The 15299-nt window shown below is 42.1% G+C and overlaps 1 protein-coding gene and 1 long non-coding RNA gene across 2 annotated transcripts in view; one reads left to right on the plus strand and one right to left on the minus strand.

Moving 5' to 3' along the window:
- Positions 1-15299, plus strand: part of LOC118392970 (osteoclast-stimulating factor 1-like) — an 18161-nt gene continuing 2862 nt past the window's right edge. The window contains exons 1-9 of the mRNA XM_035785044.2: positions 1-172; positions 3591-3637; positions 3737-3787; positions 4064-4127; positions 5477-5530; positions 5764-5871; positions 6062-6111; positions 9336-9414; positions 9737-9835. Coding sequence (XP_035640937.1) covers positions 139-172; positions 3591-3637; positions 3737-3787; positions 4064-4127; positions 5477-5530; positions 5764-5871; positions 6062-6111; positions 9336-9414; positions 9737-9835 — 586 coding nt within the window. The 5' untranslated portion in view covers positions 1-138. The remainder of the gene's footprint in view (positions 173-3590; positions 3638-3736; positions 3788-4063; positions 4128-5476; positions 5531-5763; positions 5872-6061; positions 6112-9335; positions 9415-9736; positions 9836-15299) is intronic.
- LOC127907233 (uncharacterized) overlaps positions 10242-15299 on the minus strand; it is an 18391-nt gene continuing 13333 nt past the window's right edge. Inside the window, exon 2 of the long non-coding RNA XR_008063862.1 lies at positions 10242-13574. This is a non-coding gene — a long non-coding RNA (uncharacterized LOC127907233). The remainder of the gene's footprint in view (positions 13575-15299) is intronic.

Raw genomic sequence — 15299 nt, forward strand, 5'->3', positions numbered from 1 at the left:
GCGCGTTGCTAGTTTTCCGCCTAGCTGGTTCTGTCAGTACTTCCTCATTGGAAGTAAGAAACTGCCTATTTTATTTTTGGACAATAAGCAACGTTTTCAGAATAAGAGAAGGCGTAGCTACGGTTTAAAAGTCTGAAGATGTCCAAACCGCCTCCCAAGCCAGCCAAACCAGGTAAGTATTTTATGATAAGTAACTAACATTAGATAACTAGTCTTCCGCCCCATCAAGCAAGTGAAACCTAAAACACATAGGGTGTGTTCGTAAATTCAATCTGGAGTGTGCTCTGGGCATTCGTATATTCAGATTGTCTGTTCGTAAATTTGGAGCGTTTCGCTCGCGGAACGTACACTGACTGGACGCTCTGGCCGAGGAGTAGGTTGATCCGAGCGTTCTGACCTCACAGCGGAAGTCAAGCACGCAAGCTAACTGGCTAACGTTGGCTTGCTACTTCCAGACATATGAGAGAACACCTCACTGACAACTTTGCTCGTCCTAACTATCAGAGCTGGTTAGGCTGTTTTCATGTTATCCAGATCATTGGTGACTGTAACTGTTCTGCTGGCAACAATTTAATTACGCCTTTTCGCCGATGTTTACTTACACCTGACATTGAAGGGTGTTGAGCATTCGTAAATTCCTCAGTTATTCTTCGCTCTGGCACATTCAGAGGGTGTGCGACCCAGCTTGTCAGCAAACGTTTGCTAGCAAATATGCTGGACCAGTTCTCATTGAATAATTGGCCATTTCAAATGTCAGTGTCTGCACTCTTCTTATCGTGGTTGTTGTCGATCGTTATGTGCAAGTATGTGGCCGTGATGGTCTGAATTTACAAGCGAACTAATGTGACTTCCCCATTTCGAGTAGCTGGTGAAATCTGGTAGCAGTGGTGAATTTGTGTATGGGAGGAACTGGGTGCCTGCACCCCAAAAAAATCGGAATGGTGACAATTGCGAGATCGGTTTTCTATTGCTCATTTGCACATCACGTCAATGATATGTCACGGTGTGGGACTGTGGGTCAATTAACCTTGGAGTGGGCGCCCTGATTCTAGTTTGTGAGTTAGGCAGGCTATTGCCTGATAAGGTTTCCCTCTTAGAAGTACGAGATGGAGCGGGGCTAGGTTGACCTTAGGACTCCACTGGACGCCGGAGGTGGGTGGAGCGGGGGAATCAAATAGCGCACCTCTAACTTTGTACAGTACTAATGCAATTAGTAATGCAATTGTTTGTGCAATTTAGTTTCTTGTTTGAAGTGTAATAGTGTAATAATCAGGTTCTCTTTAAGTGTTATTCAATTTGTGCAATTTAGTTGTGTGTTTTTGTTAACAATAGGGTAATAGTGTAATAATTCAATTATCTTTTTTTATTTGTATCTATACTACAACCTGTTTCTATTAGTCTTTGTTACTACTTTTTGATATTTCTGAGTTATTTTTGTGTATTTTCTATATTTATATAGTTTCAAATGTTAATAATTTGTGGTGTTCCAAATGTCTGAATAAAAATTAGTTAGTGCAGAATGGTGCTATTCCATTTATTTTTATTTTGTAACTTTTTGTAACTTTTTACTTTTAGTTTATTTAGTAAATATTTTCTTAACTCTTTCCTGAACTGCACTGTTGGTTAAGGGCTTGTAAGTAAGCATTTCACCATAAGGTCTACACATATTGTATTCAGAGCATGCTACACTCTCATGAAAAGCAAGAGCAGCAGCATCAATTATACAATTTCTCTCTCTTTCTCTACTGTAGCAGTTGCGTTCGGGAAATCCATGGGACCTTCTGGACAAGTTAATTAAAATTGCACATACCCGTGACAATTATATTAGATCCAACTGAGATCTTTGACATGATTTAGAATTCTGGATCCGCTCAGGTCCTGGATCGGTTATTCGGGTACAGGTGGATCCATAAAGACCTCTAGCTAAGAGTGGTGCGGGTGAGCTAGTCAGTACAGGCCCCAGAGTTTTCACAGAGGGGATGGGGCATGTAGGACCACAGTCACAGAACAGAGCAGGGTTTGTCTATTAACTAAACTGCACTGACTCACTGGAACACTGGAGTAGTATGTGGCTCAGTTAGGGTGTATGTAAAGAGGAAATCTCTCAAGGCTTGCATACCCCAGTGTTTTCGAGTAGCCAACTGATTCCCATTCACAGCCTTTTTTTGTTTTCTTATTGGACAAGTAGACCTACAGGTATTGAGCCCCTCCCTGTAACACCCAGTTTTGTGCCTAATGTACACAACCCTGGTTTCTCTGTGCCTATCAACTAGTTTAGCTTTCTCTCAACACCACTCTGGTCACATTCAACCCCTGGGATTGAGACAAGGCAGTACAGTATTTCTTCAGAGGCCCTCCGATCTTGTAGCCTTGGGTGTATGGACGAGGGCCAATGTCTGTTCACTGAGGATGGATCTGATAGAACATCTGTTGTTGAATAATGACATTTTTTTGTAGTTAGAAACCGCTAAGATTAGCATTCCTGCAACATTATTTTGATGAAATTTGATCTGAAAATGTAGCTAATTGTTTACTTGCTTTATATTTAAATACTATTATTGGCATAGCTCATCCATATAAATACTGTCCATACCTTAAAAAAAATGTCATACTGGACTCTGACATTGCTTGTTCATTTATTTATTTATTGTTTTTTTGGGTGATTTATTTGTGTATTAGTGTTGTACTGTTATTTACTGCACTGCTGGAGCTACATTGAACAAACATATACACGCTACATGTAAAGTGTTGGTCCCATGTTTCATGAGCTGAAATAAAATTACCAAGAAATGTTCTATGCACAAAAAGCTTATTTCTTTAATTTTGTGCCCAAATTAGTTTATATCCCTGTTAGTGAGCATTTATCATTTGCCAACATAATCCATCCACCTGACAGGTGTTCCTTGGCCTGCATACTCACTAGACATGTCACCCATTGAGCATGTTTGGGATGCTCTGGGTCAACGTGTAAGACATTGTGTTCCAGTTCATGCCAATATCCAGATTTTTAAGAGGAGTGGGACAACATTCCACAGGCCACAATCAACAGCCTGATCAACTCTATGCGAAGGAGATGTCTTGCTGCATGTGGCAAATGGTGGTCACACCCAGATGCTGACTGGTTTTCTGATCCACGACCCTACTTTTCTTTTCAAGTATCTGTGACCAACCGATGCATATCTGTATTCCCAGTGATGTGCTTATCCATACATTAGGGCCTAATGTTTAAGGCAGCCTTCCACACCTCTGATTCAGAGGGGTTAAATGCAGAAGACTGTTGAATGCGTTGTTGTACAACTGACTATGTATCCCCCTTTCCCTTTAATTCATTTATTTCAATTGACTTTCCTTATGAATTGTAACTGTAAAATCTTTGAAATTGTTGCATGTTGCTTTTTTTATATTTTTGTTCAATGTAGAAACAAACATGTGTATGCAACAAACTTTTTAATTTGATTGAATGTTTGTGATAGTTTGGTCCCAGGGTTCATTTTGTGCTGTATAGCCAACAATGAACAGGCAACGTTTGATGCACTGCACAGTTATATACATTCACACTAATGCCCGTTTCCCTCTCTGTTCTCTCATAGGCCAGGTCAAGGTGTTCCGAGCCATGTTCACCTTTGACCCTCGAACAGTGAGTGTTTCTTGTCCTATAGGTTGGTCTCGTCCCTCCACTCCACCTCACATCAATCCAAATTAAAGTTTGTGTTTGTTTTGATTTTTTTCTTTTCAGCCAGATGAGCTCTACTTTGAAGAAGGAGACATCTTGTATATCTCTGATACGGTCAGTTACTGTTAACATCCCTTTCCCTCCTCTTGTCCACTTTTCTCCCTTTCTCTCTTTTAGTCCCTAGTATAATTTCTTCTTTCTGTCTCTGATGCCCTCTCTCTGTTTTGTTCTGTTTTCTTTACTCTTCATCCATCTCCCAATTTCTCTCTTGTCTTTCCTGTATCCTGTTCTTTTTTTCTTTCTCTCTGTCGGTCTTTTCTCTCACCATCAGAGATACTTGCTGCAATAATTCATTTCCACTGGCTCTCGCTGCCTGTCTATCATCCTTAGAGTGACAGCAATTGGTGGAAGGGGACCTGTAGGGGAAGGAATGGCCTCATCCCAAGCAATTATGGTGAGTAACTAAACCATAACACTCCATGTGATGTTATTGCAAGTGGCATGCAGGGATTGACATTTAAGGGTTACCCTGAGGTAAGTGGCCTGCGCAGTCACGCAAGTTGAGCCTGTTCTGTGGCTTCCCAATAGGGCAAGTGAGATATACCTGTGTGTGTGTGGGTAAAAAATAGCCAGTGCTACTTTAACCTTTAATCTCTCGGGCAACCAAAAAAAGTATTCATGATCTCCAGCACCACTCCAACATCAACATATGTGAAAATGGCGCTTTTCTATATATTAAACTCAGCAAAAAAAAAAGAAACCTCCCTTTTTCAGGACCCTGTCTTTCAAAGATAATTAGTAAAAATCAAAATAACTTCACAGATCTATATTGTAAAGGGTTTAAACATTGTTTCCCATACTTGTTCAATGAACCATAAACAAGTAATGAACATGCACCTGTGGAACGGTCGTTAAGACACTAACAGCTTACAGATGGTAGGCAATTAAGGTCACAGTTGTGAAAATTTAGGACACTAAGGAGGCCTTTCTACTGACTCTGAAAAACACCAAAAGAAAGATGCCCAGGGTCCCTGCTCATCTGCGTGAACGTGCCTTAGGGATGCTGCAAAGGGGCATGACAGGAATGTCAGTGTTCTGCCATGGCCAGCGAAGAGCCCGGATCTCAATCCCATTGAGCACGTCTGGGACCTGTTGGATCTGAGGGTGAGGGCTAGGGCCATTCCCCCCCAGAAATGTCTGGGAATTTGCAGGTGCCTTGGTGGAAGAGTGGGGTAACATCTCGCAGCAAGAACTGGCAAATCTGGTGCATTCCATGATGAGGAGAGCGCTGCAATACTTAATGCAGCTGGTGGCCACACCAGGTACTGACTTACTTTTGATTTTGGCCCCCGCTTTGTTCAGGGACGCATTATTCCATTTCTGTTTAGTTACATGTCTGTGGAACTTGTTCAGTTTGTCTGTTGTTGAATCTTATGTTCATACAACTATTTACACATGTTAAGTTTGCTGAAAATAAATGCAGTTGACAGTGAGGACGTTTCTTTTTTTGCTGAGTTTAGTTAAAGAAGTGTTTCCAATGACATCAGCCAATTGGAAGGCAATGTCTACTCAATATTGGTCAAAATCACCCGATACACACACCAATCTTCATCTGTAATTTTTACTACAAAACATAGAAATGCACAATTTTCTCATACTGTATGTTGGTGGTGCTGGAGATGATAAATATGAAGTTGAAAAATTGTGAAGTTTCTCTTTTAATAGCTCCATCTCCTTACGGCTTCCATAGAAGCATGGTGCTCTGTTGAAATCCCATTCTGATCTGACTTCCTCAACCTACAGTGGCCGAGCAGGCGGAGTCCATTGACAACCCAATGCATGAAGCAGCTAAACGAGGTGAGGGACCAAAAGAAGCCTGCTGCGTCACTCACTCTTTCCCCATGCACTGCACCACCAATCATCTTAAACTATGGAATTGTCCTAACAAACTATACATTTTTCTTCATATTGATTGTTTGTTTGCTCTACACTTTCTGTAACCTGTATGAATATGAATGGTATACTCTAGCTTTGGGGGGGAGCGGGGGGGGGTGTGTGTGTTTGCATTATTGCTTGTTTGTGTGACGCAGGGAATCTGAGTTGGCTGAGGGAGTGTCTGGAGAACAAAGTGGGAATTAATGGACTGGACAAAGCTGGGAATACTGCCCTCTACTGGGGATGTCATGGAGGACACAAAGGTAACAGATCATCTACGACACACATACCACTACTCTCATTGACTGTATACAGAATGTACAGACACGTGCCTCAACGAAATCACACACTCAGATTTTTTCTTGAATGACAGGGCAAATGCATGTCAGCCCACACACACATACACACTGCAGTGAGATGTATGTCAATGTTGTGTTGTCATTTTTGTGACAGATGTGGTGGAGATCTTGCTGGGGCAGTCTAACGTGGAGTTGAACCAGCAGGTGAGAAGAACAGTAACATTTTGTAAAAGGCTGTTTCAAACAAATATGGTTTCAGTTATTTAGCAGATGTTCTTATCCAGAATGACTCGCAGGAGCAATTCAGGTTACGTACCTAGCTCAATGTCATAACAACTTGTTTTTTCTTCACCTAGTCGGCTCGGGTATTCCAAACAGCAACTTTTCAAATCAAATTCTATTGGTCACATACACATGGTTAGCAGATGTTAATGCGAGTGTAGCGAAATGCTTGTGCTTCTAGTTCTGACCATGCAGTAATATCAAACAATTTCACAACTACCTTTTACACACAAGTGTAAAGGAATGAATAAGAATATGTACATATAAATATATTGCTGAGCGATGGCCGAACGGCATAGGCAAGATGCAGTAGATGGTATAGAGTACAGTATATACATATGAGATGAGTAATGCAGGGTATGTAAACATTCTATAAAGTGGCATTGTTTAAAGTGGCTAGTGATACATTTATTACATCCAATTTTTAATTATTAAAGTGGCTAGAGATTTTAGTCAGTATGTTGGCAGCAGCAACTTGATGTTAGTGATTAACAGTCTGATGGCCTTGAGATAGAAGCTGTCTCTTGGTCCCAGCTTTGATGCACCTGTACTGACCTCGCATTCTGGATGATAGCGGGGTGAACAGGCAGTGGCTCGGGTGGTTGTTGTCTTTAATGATCTTTTTGGCCTTCCTGTGACATCGGGTGGTGTAGGTGTGCTGGAGGGCAGGTAGTTTGCCCCCGGTGATGCGTTGTGCAGACCTCACTACCCTCTGGAGAGCCTTATGGTTGTGGGTGGAGCAGTTGCCATACCAGGCGGTGATGCTCTCGATTGTACATCTGTAAAAGTTTGAGTGTTTTGGTGACAAGCCAAATTTCTTCAGCCTCCTGAGGTTGAAGAGGCGCTGTTGTGCCTTCTTCATCACGCTGTCTGTGTGGACCATTTCAGTTTGTCTGTGATGTGTACGCCGAGGAACTTAAAACTTTCTACCTTCACTACTGTCCTGTCGATGTGGATAGGGGGGTGTTCCCTCTGCTGTTTCCTGAAGTCCACGATCATCTCCTTTGTTTTGTTGACTTTGAGTGTGAGGTTATTTTCCTGGCGGCACACTCCGAGGGCCCTCACCTCCTCCCTGTAGGCCTTCTCGTCGTTGTTGGTAATCAAGCCTACCACTGTAATGTCGTCTGCAAACTTCATTATTGAGTTGGAGGCGTGCATGGCCACGCAGTCATGGGTGAACAGGGAGTACAGGAGAATGCACCCTTGTGGAGCCCCAGTGTTGAAGATCAGCGTGGTGGAGATGTTGTTTCCTACCCTCACCACCTGGGGGCATCCCATCAGGAAGTCCAGGACCCAGTTACACAGGGTGGGATCGAGACCCAGGGTGTCAGGTAGGGTGGAGGTGATATGATCCTTGATTAGTCTCTCAAAGCACTTCATGATGACTGAAGTGAGTGCTACAGTGCGATCATTTAGCTCCGTTACCTTAGCTTTCTTGAGAACAAGAACAATGGTGGCTCTCTTGAAGCATGTGGGAACAGCAGACTGGGATAGGGATTGATTATGTCCGTAAACACACCAGCCAGCTGGTCTGCACATGCTCTGAGGATGCAGCTAGGGATGCCGTCTGGGCCGGCAGCCTTGCGAGGGTTTAACACGTTTAAATGTTTTACTCACTTTGGCTGCGGTGAAGGAGGCCCGTTACCAAAACCTGCGGGCCCGTGTCAGTGGCACTGTATTGTCCTCAAAGTGAGCAAAGAAGTTGTTTAGTTCGTTTTCAGTTTCTGGTCCAATGCTCTTATCCGCTTGGCTACCTGCTGGCCAACATTGATAGTGTTTTTAAAGCCTGATTGGTTGTATGCAATTGATAGCATATTTAGTCTAAACGCGCTAGGCTCTATTTAGGCTCTTAAAGGAATCATCCACTCAACCTAAAATTCCTACGATTTACATTGTTAAATAATGCAAATATGTGAGAACAATATGTTGTGAAAAATGTTTGCATTTTGTCGTTATAATAAATTAGGAAGTTGTTGTGGAAATCTGTGGCGCTCAAGTTGACTACAAACCCCACAATAGAATGCTCTTTAGAAAGGCTAGGTAGGTGGCTGGCTAGCTAGCTCGGTAGCTAGTTAAACTTAGCTACACACTATACTGCGAAAGTCAATATCAGCATTTGAAGTAATTAGGTAGTTGGAAAGGCCCTGAAACAAACTGCACTATCAATTTAGGAGGTAGCCTACAATGACTCCATGTTCAACCCAGTTGAGATCGCATTTCTAGGTCAAAGCTGTGTGAGTCTGGTTGATATGGCAACGGGCAAGGGCACTGCAAGCAGGGTGATGAGAGAAGAGAAACTATTTTGCGCCATGCTAGTTGAAAGAACAAAGGATATTAATCTAACAGAACACTTTGAGGACATTTGAACAAAATATATACTTTGTCATGATTACATGGACAGATGGCTGTGTTCTAGACAAGTATGCCGATAACATCTATTGGCTTATTTGGCGATCTGGAGTGCAGGTAATTGTTTTAAAAGCATTAGTTTATCTCTCGTGACAAGAACATTATCATGATGAAGTATCACATTTAAATCTAGGACCAGATTAAGTTTAGTTCTGAACTTTAAAGTGTTTTTTTTTTTTTGCTGTTGTATTTCCACCGCTTTTTTCTCCCCAATTTTGTACGGACTTGGGAGAGGCGAAAGTCGAGAGCCATGCGTCCTTCGAAACACAACCCAACCAAGCCGCTCTGCTTCTTGACACAATGCCCATTTAGCCAAGAAGCCAGCCGCACCAATGTGTCGGAGGAAACAAAGTGCACCTGGCAACCGCGTCAGTGTGCACTGTGCCCGGCCCGCCACAGGAGTTGCTGGTGCGCATTGGGACAAGGATATCCCTGCCGGCCAAACCCTCCCCTATCCCGGAAGACGCTGGGCCAATTGTGCACCGCCCCATGGGTCTCCCGGTCGAGGCTGGCTGCGACAGAGCCTGGACTCGAACCCAGAATCTCTAGGTGGCACAGCAAGCACTGCGATGCAGTGCCTTTAGGCCACTGCGCCACTCAGGAGGCCCCTTTTTAAAAAAGTGTTTCTATGGAGATTCTCTATTGAGCAATCATTTTATGACCATATATAATGATAATTATGCTACGATGTGGGTATGGTCTTTGATTAACATGTGGGCTGTTTTGTTCTCCTGCAGAATAAACTGGGAGACACTGCATTGCATGCTGCCGCCTGGAAGGGATACTCGGACATAGTAGAGATGTTACTGAATAAGAGTGAGTCCATCTTTCTGTTTCAAGTTACCTTTTTTTGTGCTCTAACCAGTTTAATTTCCTATCTCTGTGTGTATGAGCCAGGGTTGGGGTAAATTCACATAGAAGTTGGTCAATTCAGGAAATGATATGAATTTTAAAAATTAAAATGACACTCATACCTTTTCAATTGATTGACAACTCAAATAATTGTGGCATTTTTTTTTGTTTACTTCCGGAATTGACTGACTTCCATTTCAAATTGACCACAACCCTGGTATGAGCATGTCTGGTTATTTGTGTGTTTCTCATCTTTTATCTTTGTTTATTTCTGTCTTTGTTTCAGATGCCAGGATGGATATTAAGAACAATGAGAAGAAGCTGGCTCTGGAGATGGCCACCAATGCCCAGTGCGCCTCTCTCATTAAGAGGAAACAAGGAGGCAGTGAGTCATTTAGGCCAGAAGATTGCCTTACGCAATCTTTGGTCGGTTTCCCGGACACAGACAAAAGCCCTAGTCCCATAACTCAAAAGCACTTTCAATGGAGAATCTCTATTGCACATGCTTCTTAGTCCAGGACGAGGCTTAATCTGTTTCCGGAAAACTGACCCTTATTTTCACAGTCGACTGATCAAGTTCATTGACTGTCAAACTTGTTTTGGCTGCAATCCCACTAATGGGATAAATGTCATCAACAACCGCTGAATTGCATAGCGTTACATACAATAAATATTACTAAAAATATTTATATTCATGAAATCACAAGTGCAATATAGGAAAACACCGCTTAGCCTTTTGTTAATCCACCTGTCATGTCAGATTTTGAAATTATGCTTCACAGCGAAAGCAATCCAAGCATTTGTGTAAGTTTATTGATCGCACTACAAAACATTACGTACACTTAGCATCAGGTTGCTTGGTCACAAATATAAGAAAAGCAATCAAATGAATCGTTTACCTTTGATCTTCGGATGTTTTCACTCACGAGACTCCCAGTTACACAACAATGTTCCTTTTGTTCCATAAAGATTATTTTTATATCGAAAATACCTCTGTTTGTTTGGTGCGATATGTTCAGAAATCCACAGGAAAGAGCGGTCACGACAACGCAGACAAATTCCAAATAGTTTCCATAATGTCCACAGAAACATGTCAAACGTTGATAATCAATCCTCAGGTTGTTTTTAAAATATCTCATTGATAATATATCAACTGCAAATTTGTTTCACAGTAGGAGAGGGAAAAGCAATACCTATCCAAACTCTGTTGCGCGAGCAAAACTCATGTGACCAGTTGACGCGATGTTATCGTTCTGGCTAATTTTTCAAAATAAAAGCCTGAAACTATGTCTGAAGACTGTTGACACTTTGAGGAAGCAATAGGAAAAGGAATCTGTTTCATATCCCTTTAAATCCAGCAAAGGGAGGCTATGGAACATGGAGTTTTCAAAATAGAAGCCACTTCCTGTTTTGATTTTCCTTAGGGTTTCGCCTGCAATATCAGTTCTGTTATACTCACAGACAATATTTTGACAGTTTTGTAAACTTTAGTGTTTTCTATCCAATACTAATAATAATATGCATATATTAGCGACTGAGGAGCTGGCCGTTTACAATGGGCACATTTTCATCCAAGCTACTCAATACTGCCCCTGCAGCCATAAAAAGTTAATAAGCATTTCTCATTTAGAGAATTTGTATATACACTACCAGTCGAAAGTTTTGACACACCTACTCATTCAAGGGTTTTAATTTATTTGTACTTTTTTCCACGTTGTTGAATAATAGTGAAGACATCAAAATGATAAAATAACACACATGGAATCATGTAGTAACCAAAAAGTGTTAAACAAATCTAAATATATTTGAGATGCTTCAAAGTAGCCAAAGCTGCCTTGATGACAGCTTTGCACACTCTTGGCATTCTCTCAACCAGCTTCACCAGGAATGCTTTTCCAACAGTCTTGAAGGAGTTCCCACATATGCTGAGCATTTGTTGGCTACTTTTCCTTCACTCTCTGTGGTCCATCTAATCCCAAATCATCTGAAAATCATTGGGTGATTGTAGAGGCCAGGTCATCTGATCCAGCACTCCATCACTCTCCTTCTTGGTCAAATAGCCCTTACACAGCCTGGAGTTGTTGGGTCATTGTCCTGTTGAAAACGAAAGATAGTCTCACTCAGCGCAAACCAGATGGGATGGTGTATCGCTGCAGAATGCTGTGGTAGCCATGCTGGATAAGTGTGCCTTGAATTCTAAATAAATCAGACAGTGTCACCAGCAAAGCTCCATCACACCACCTCCATTCTTCATGGTGGGAACCACTGTTGTGATGTTGTATTGATTGATGTGACGACTGCTTTTCATGAAATGATTAACTGTTTATAATTACGTGATTAAATTAAATCGGGTAATTATTAACTCAGTAATCTGGGGCATCATGGGATAGTTTGGCTTTGAGTTTCTATTTCCCAAATTAACTAATTATCTATCAGAATATCGATTTTACAACAGTTGCTAATTAATTTCCTCTGTCGCATTCTGATCGTCACATAATCTGTCAATCTGCACTAACCCGAGTCCCACTAAATAACTTTGTACCACACCAACTGAGATGATTATTAATTTACTAGAAGCTAAAATGATACACATACAGTCTAGACTATTGATTAGAACTTAGTACAATGAAACGGGTCCCTAGTGGGCCAACGCAATATGAGTTACACAAAATGGGGATTTCAAAAGAGAAAGAAAAGCAAACTTGGGTACATTTTGTAAACTTTGCTTATTTTAAACCTAACCTTGCCCCAAACTGCTGCTCTTATGGGTCAGAATATAATGATGTAATTACGTGTCTGTCTCCGATGGGGTGTCTCTTTGTGGACCAGGTTTGCCTTCTCCTCTGACGGCACTTCTTTGGTTACCGGGTGTAACGCTGTCCTCAAGATGTCAGTGTCCTTTGTCTTAGTGATCCGTTTCCTCGCCCTTGTTCTGAAAGAGGGGTTTTCTGAGGATGGCTAATCAGCCATATAGGTGGTTCCAGCGTGGGAATGAAAGCAGTGTAGACACACGATTCCTTGGAGAGAATAACCGGGTGGTCCTGCTTGAATTCACCTTCTTAGACACAGCTACTCATCCGTAGCATAGATTGTTAAAAGGTTCCTTTGTCTTCAACCTGGTGTTGCGTTTTGGGGTTACAACTAATTGGACCTTGGCTGCAGCTCGTGGTCACCTAGTCATAATTCTTAACTCACATGTTTTATACTCTTTGGTCAGAAATGGGCATTTCCACCTTTTAGGGCAAGTTCTCTGGACATAACTTGTTACGAGGCAAGGTCTGGATTTTACTCCGATCCTTGGTCTTTTACCAAATAGGGCTATCTTCTGTATACTACCCCTACTTTGTAACAACACAACTGATTGGCTCAAATGCATTCAGGAAAGAAATTCCACAAATTAACTTTTAATATACGGCACACCTGTTAATTGAAATGCATTCCAGGTGACTACCTCATGAAGCTGGTTGAGAATGCCACGAGTGTGCAAAGCTATCATCCAGGCAAAGGGTGGTTACTTTGAAGAATCTCAAATATACACTTTTTTGGTTACCACATGTTTCCATATGTATTATTTCATAGTTTAGATGTCTTCACTAAATCAAATCAAATGTATTTATATAGCCCTTCGTACATCAGCTGATAACTGATAAAGTGCTGTACTGAAACCCAGCCTAAAACTCCAAACAGCAAGCAATGCAGGTGTAGAAGCACGTGGCTAGGAAAAACTCCCTAGAAAGGCCAAAACCTAGGAAGAAACCTAGAGAGGAACCAGGCTATGAGGGGTCGCCAGTCCTCTTCTGGCTGTGCCGGGTGGAGATTATAACAGACATGGCCAAGATGTTAAAATGTTCATAAATGACCAGGATGGTCAAATAATAATAATCACAGTAGTTGTCGAGGGTGCAGCAAGTCAGCACCTCAGGAGTAAATGTCAGCGAGTGTCTCTCTAGAGAGTTGAAAACAGCAGGTCTGGGACAGGTAGCACGTTCAGTGAACAGGTCAGGATTCCATAGCCGCAGGCAGAACAGTTGAAACTGGAGCAGCAGCACGGCCAGGTGGACTGGGGACAGCAAGGAGTCATCATGCCAGGTAGTCCTGAGGCATGGTCCTAGGACTCAGGTCCTCTGAGAGAGAGAAAGAGAGAATTAGAGAGAGCATAATTAAATTCATTATTATTCTACAATGTAAAAAAGAAAAACCCTTGAACGAATAGGTGTGTCCAAACTTTTGACTGGTACTGTACATACATAGGATGCATTCGGAAAGTATTCAGACCCCCTGACCTTTTCCAGATTAAGTTACAGCCTTATTCTAAAACTGATTAAAATGTTTTTTTTCCCCCCTCAATCTACACATACCCCACAATGACAAAGCAAAAACATTGTTTTTACATTTACATAAGTGTTCAGACCCTTTGCTCAGTACTTTGTTGAAGTACTTTTGGCAGCAATTACAGCCTCTAGTCTTATTTTATTTTACCTTTTTATTTAACTAGGCAAGTCCTTTTAAGAACAAATTCTTATTTACAATGACTGCCTATGAACAGTGGGTTAACTGCCTTGTTTTTACCTTGTCAGCTCTGGGATTCGATCTAGCAACCTTTTGGTTACTGGCCCAACACTAGGCTTACCTGCCGCCCACAGTCTTCTTGGGTATGACGCTACAAGCTTGGAGTTTCTCCTATTCTCTGCAGATCCTCAAACTCTGACAAGTTGGATGGGGAGCGTCGCTGCACAGCTATTTTCAGGTCTCCAGAGATGGCTGGGCCACTGAAGGAAATTCAGAGACCTGTCCCAAAGCCACTCCCGCGTTGTCTTGGCTGAGTGTTTAGGGTCGTTGTCCTGTTGGAAGGTGAACCTTTGCCCCAGTCCTGAGCACTGGAGTAGGTTTTCATCAAGGATCTCTGTACCTTGCTTCGTTCATCTTCCTCTCGATCCTGACTAGTCTCCCAGTCCCTGCTGCTGAAAACCACCCTAACACCATGATGCTGACACCATCATGCTTCACCGTAGGGATGATGCCAAGTTTCCTCCATATGTGACGTTTGGCATTCATGCCAAAGAGTTCAATCTTGGTTTCATTAGACCAGAGAATTGTTTCTCATGGTCTGAGTGCCAAAAGGCACCTAATGCAAACTCCAAGCAGACTATCATGTGCCTTTTTACTAAGGATTGGCTTCTTCTCTACCATAAAGGCCTGATTGGTGGAGGGCTGCAGAGATGGTTGTCCTTCTGGAAGGTTCTCTGATCTCCACAGAGGAGCTCTGGAGCTCTGTCAGAGTGACCATTGGGTTCTTGGTCACCTCTCTGACCAAGCCCCTTCTCCCGATTGCTCAGTTTGGCCATCTCTAGGAAGAATCTTGATGGTTCCAAACTTCTTTTCATTTAATAATGACTGAGCCCACTGTGTTTTTGGGGACCTTCAATGCTGCAAACATGTTCTTTCCACAAAACTGTGCCCTGACACAAGCCTGTCTCTGAGCTGTATGGACAATTCCTTCAACCTTATGGCTTGGTTTTTGGGGTTTTGGTCTGACATGTACTGTCAACTGTGGGACCTTACATAGACAGGTGTTTGCCTTTCCAAATCATGTCCAATCAATTGAATTTACTGCAGGTGGATTCCAATCAAGTTGTAGAAACATCTCAAGGATGATCAATGGAAACAGGATGCACCTGAGCTCAATTGTCTCATAGCAAATGGTCTGAATACTTATGCAAATAAGGTATTTGTTTTATTAGCAAACATTTCTAAACCTGTTTTCGCTGGGGCATTGTGTGTAGATTGATGAGGAAAATGCTTTATTTTATTTTAGAATAAGGCAGTAGCAAAATGTGGAGAAAGGGTCT

The sequence above is a fragment of the Oncorhynchus keta genome, chromosome 14 (assembly GCF_023373465.1).
Source record: "Oncorhynchus keta strain PuntledgeMale-10-30-2019 chromosome 14, Oket_V2, whole genome shotgun sequence".
Classification (NCBI taxonomy): Eukaryota; Metazoa; Chordata; class Actinopteri; order Salmoniformes; family Salmonidae; genus Oncorhynchus; species Oncorhynchus keta.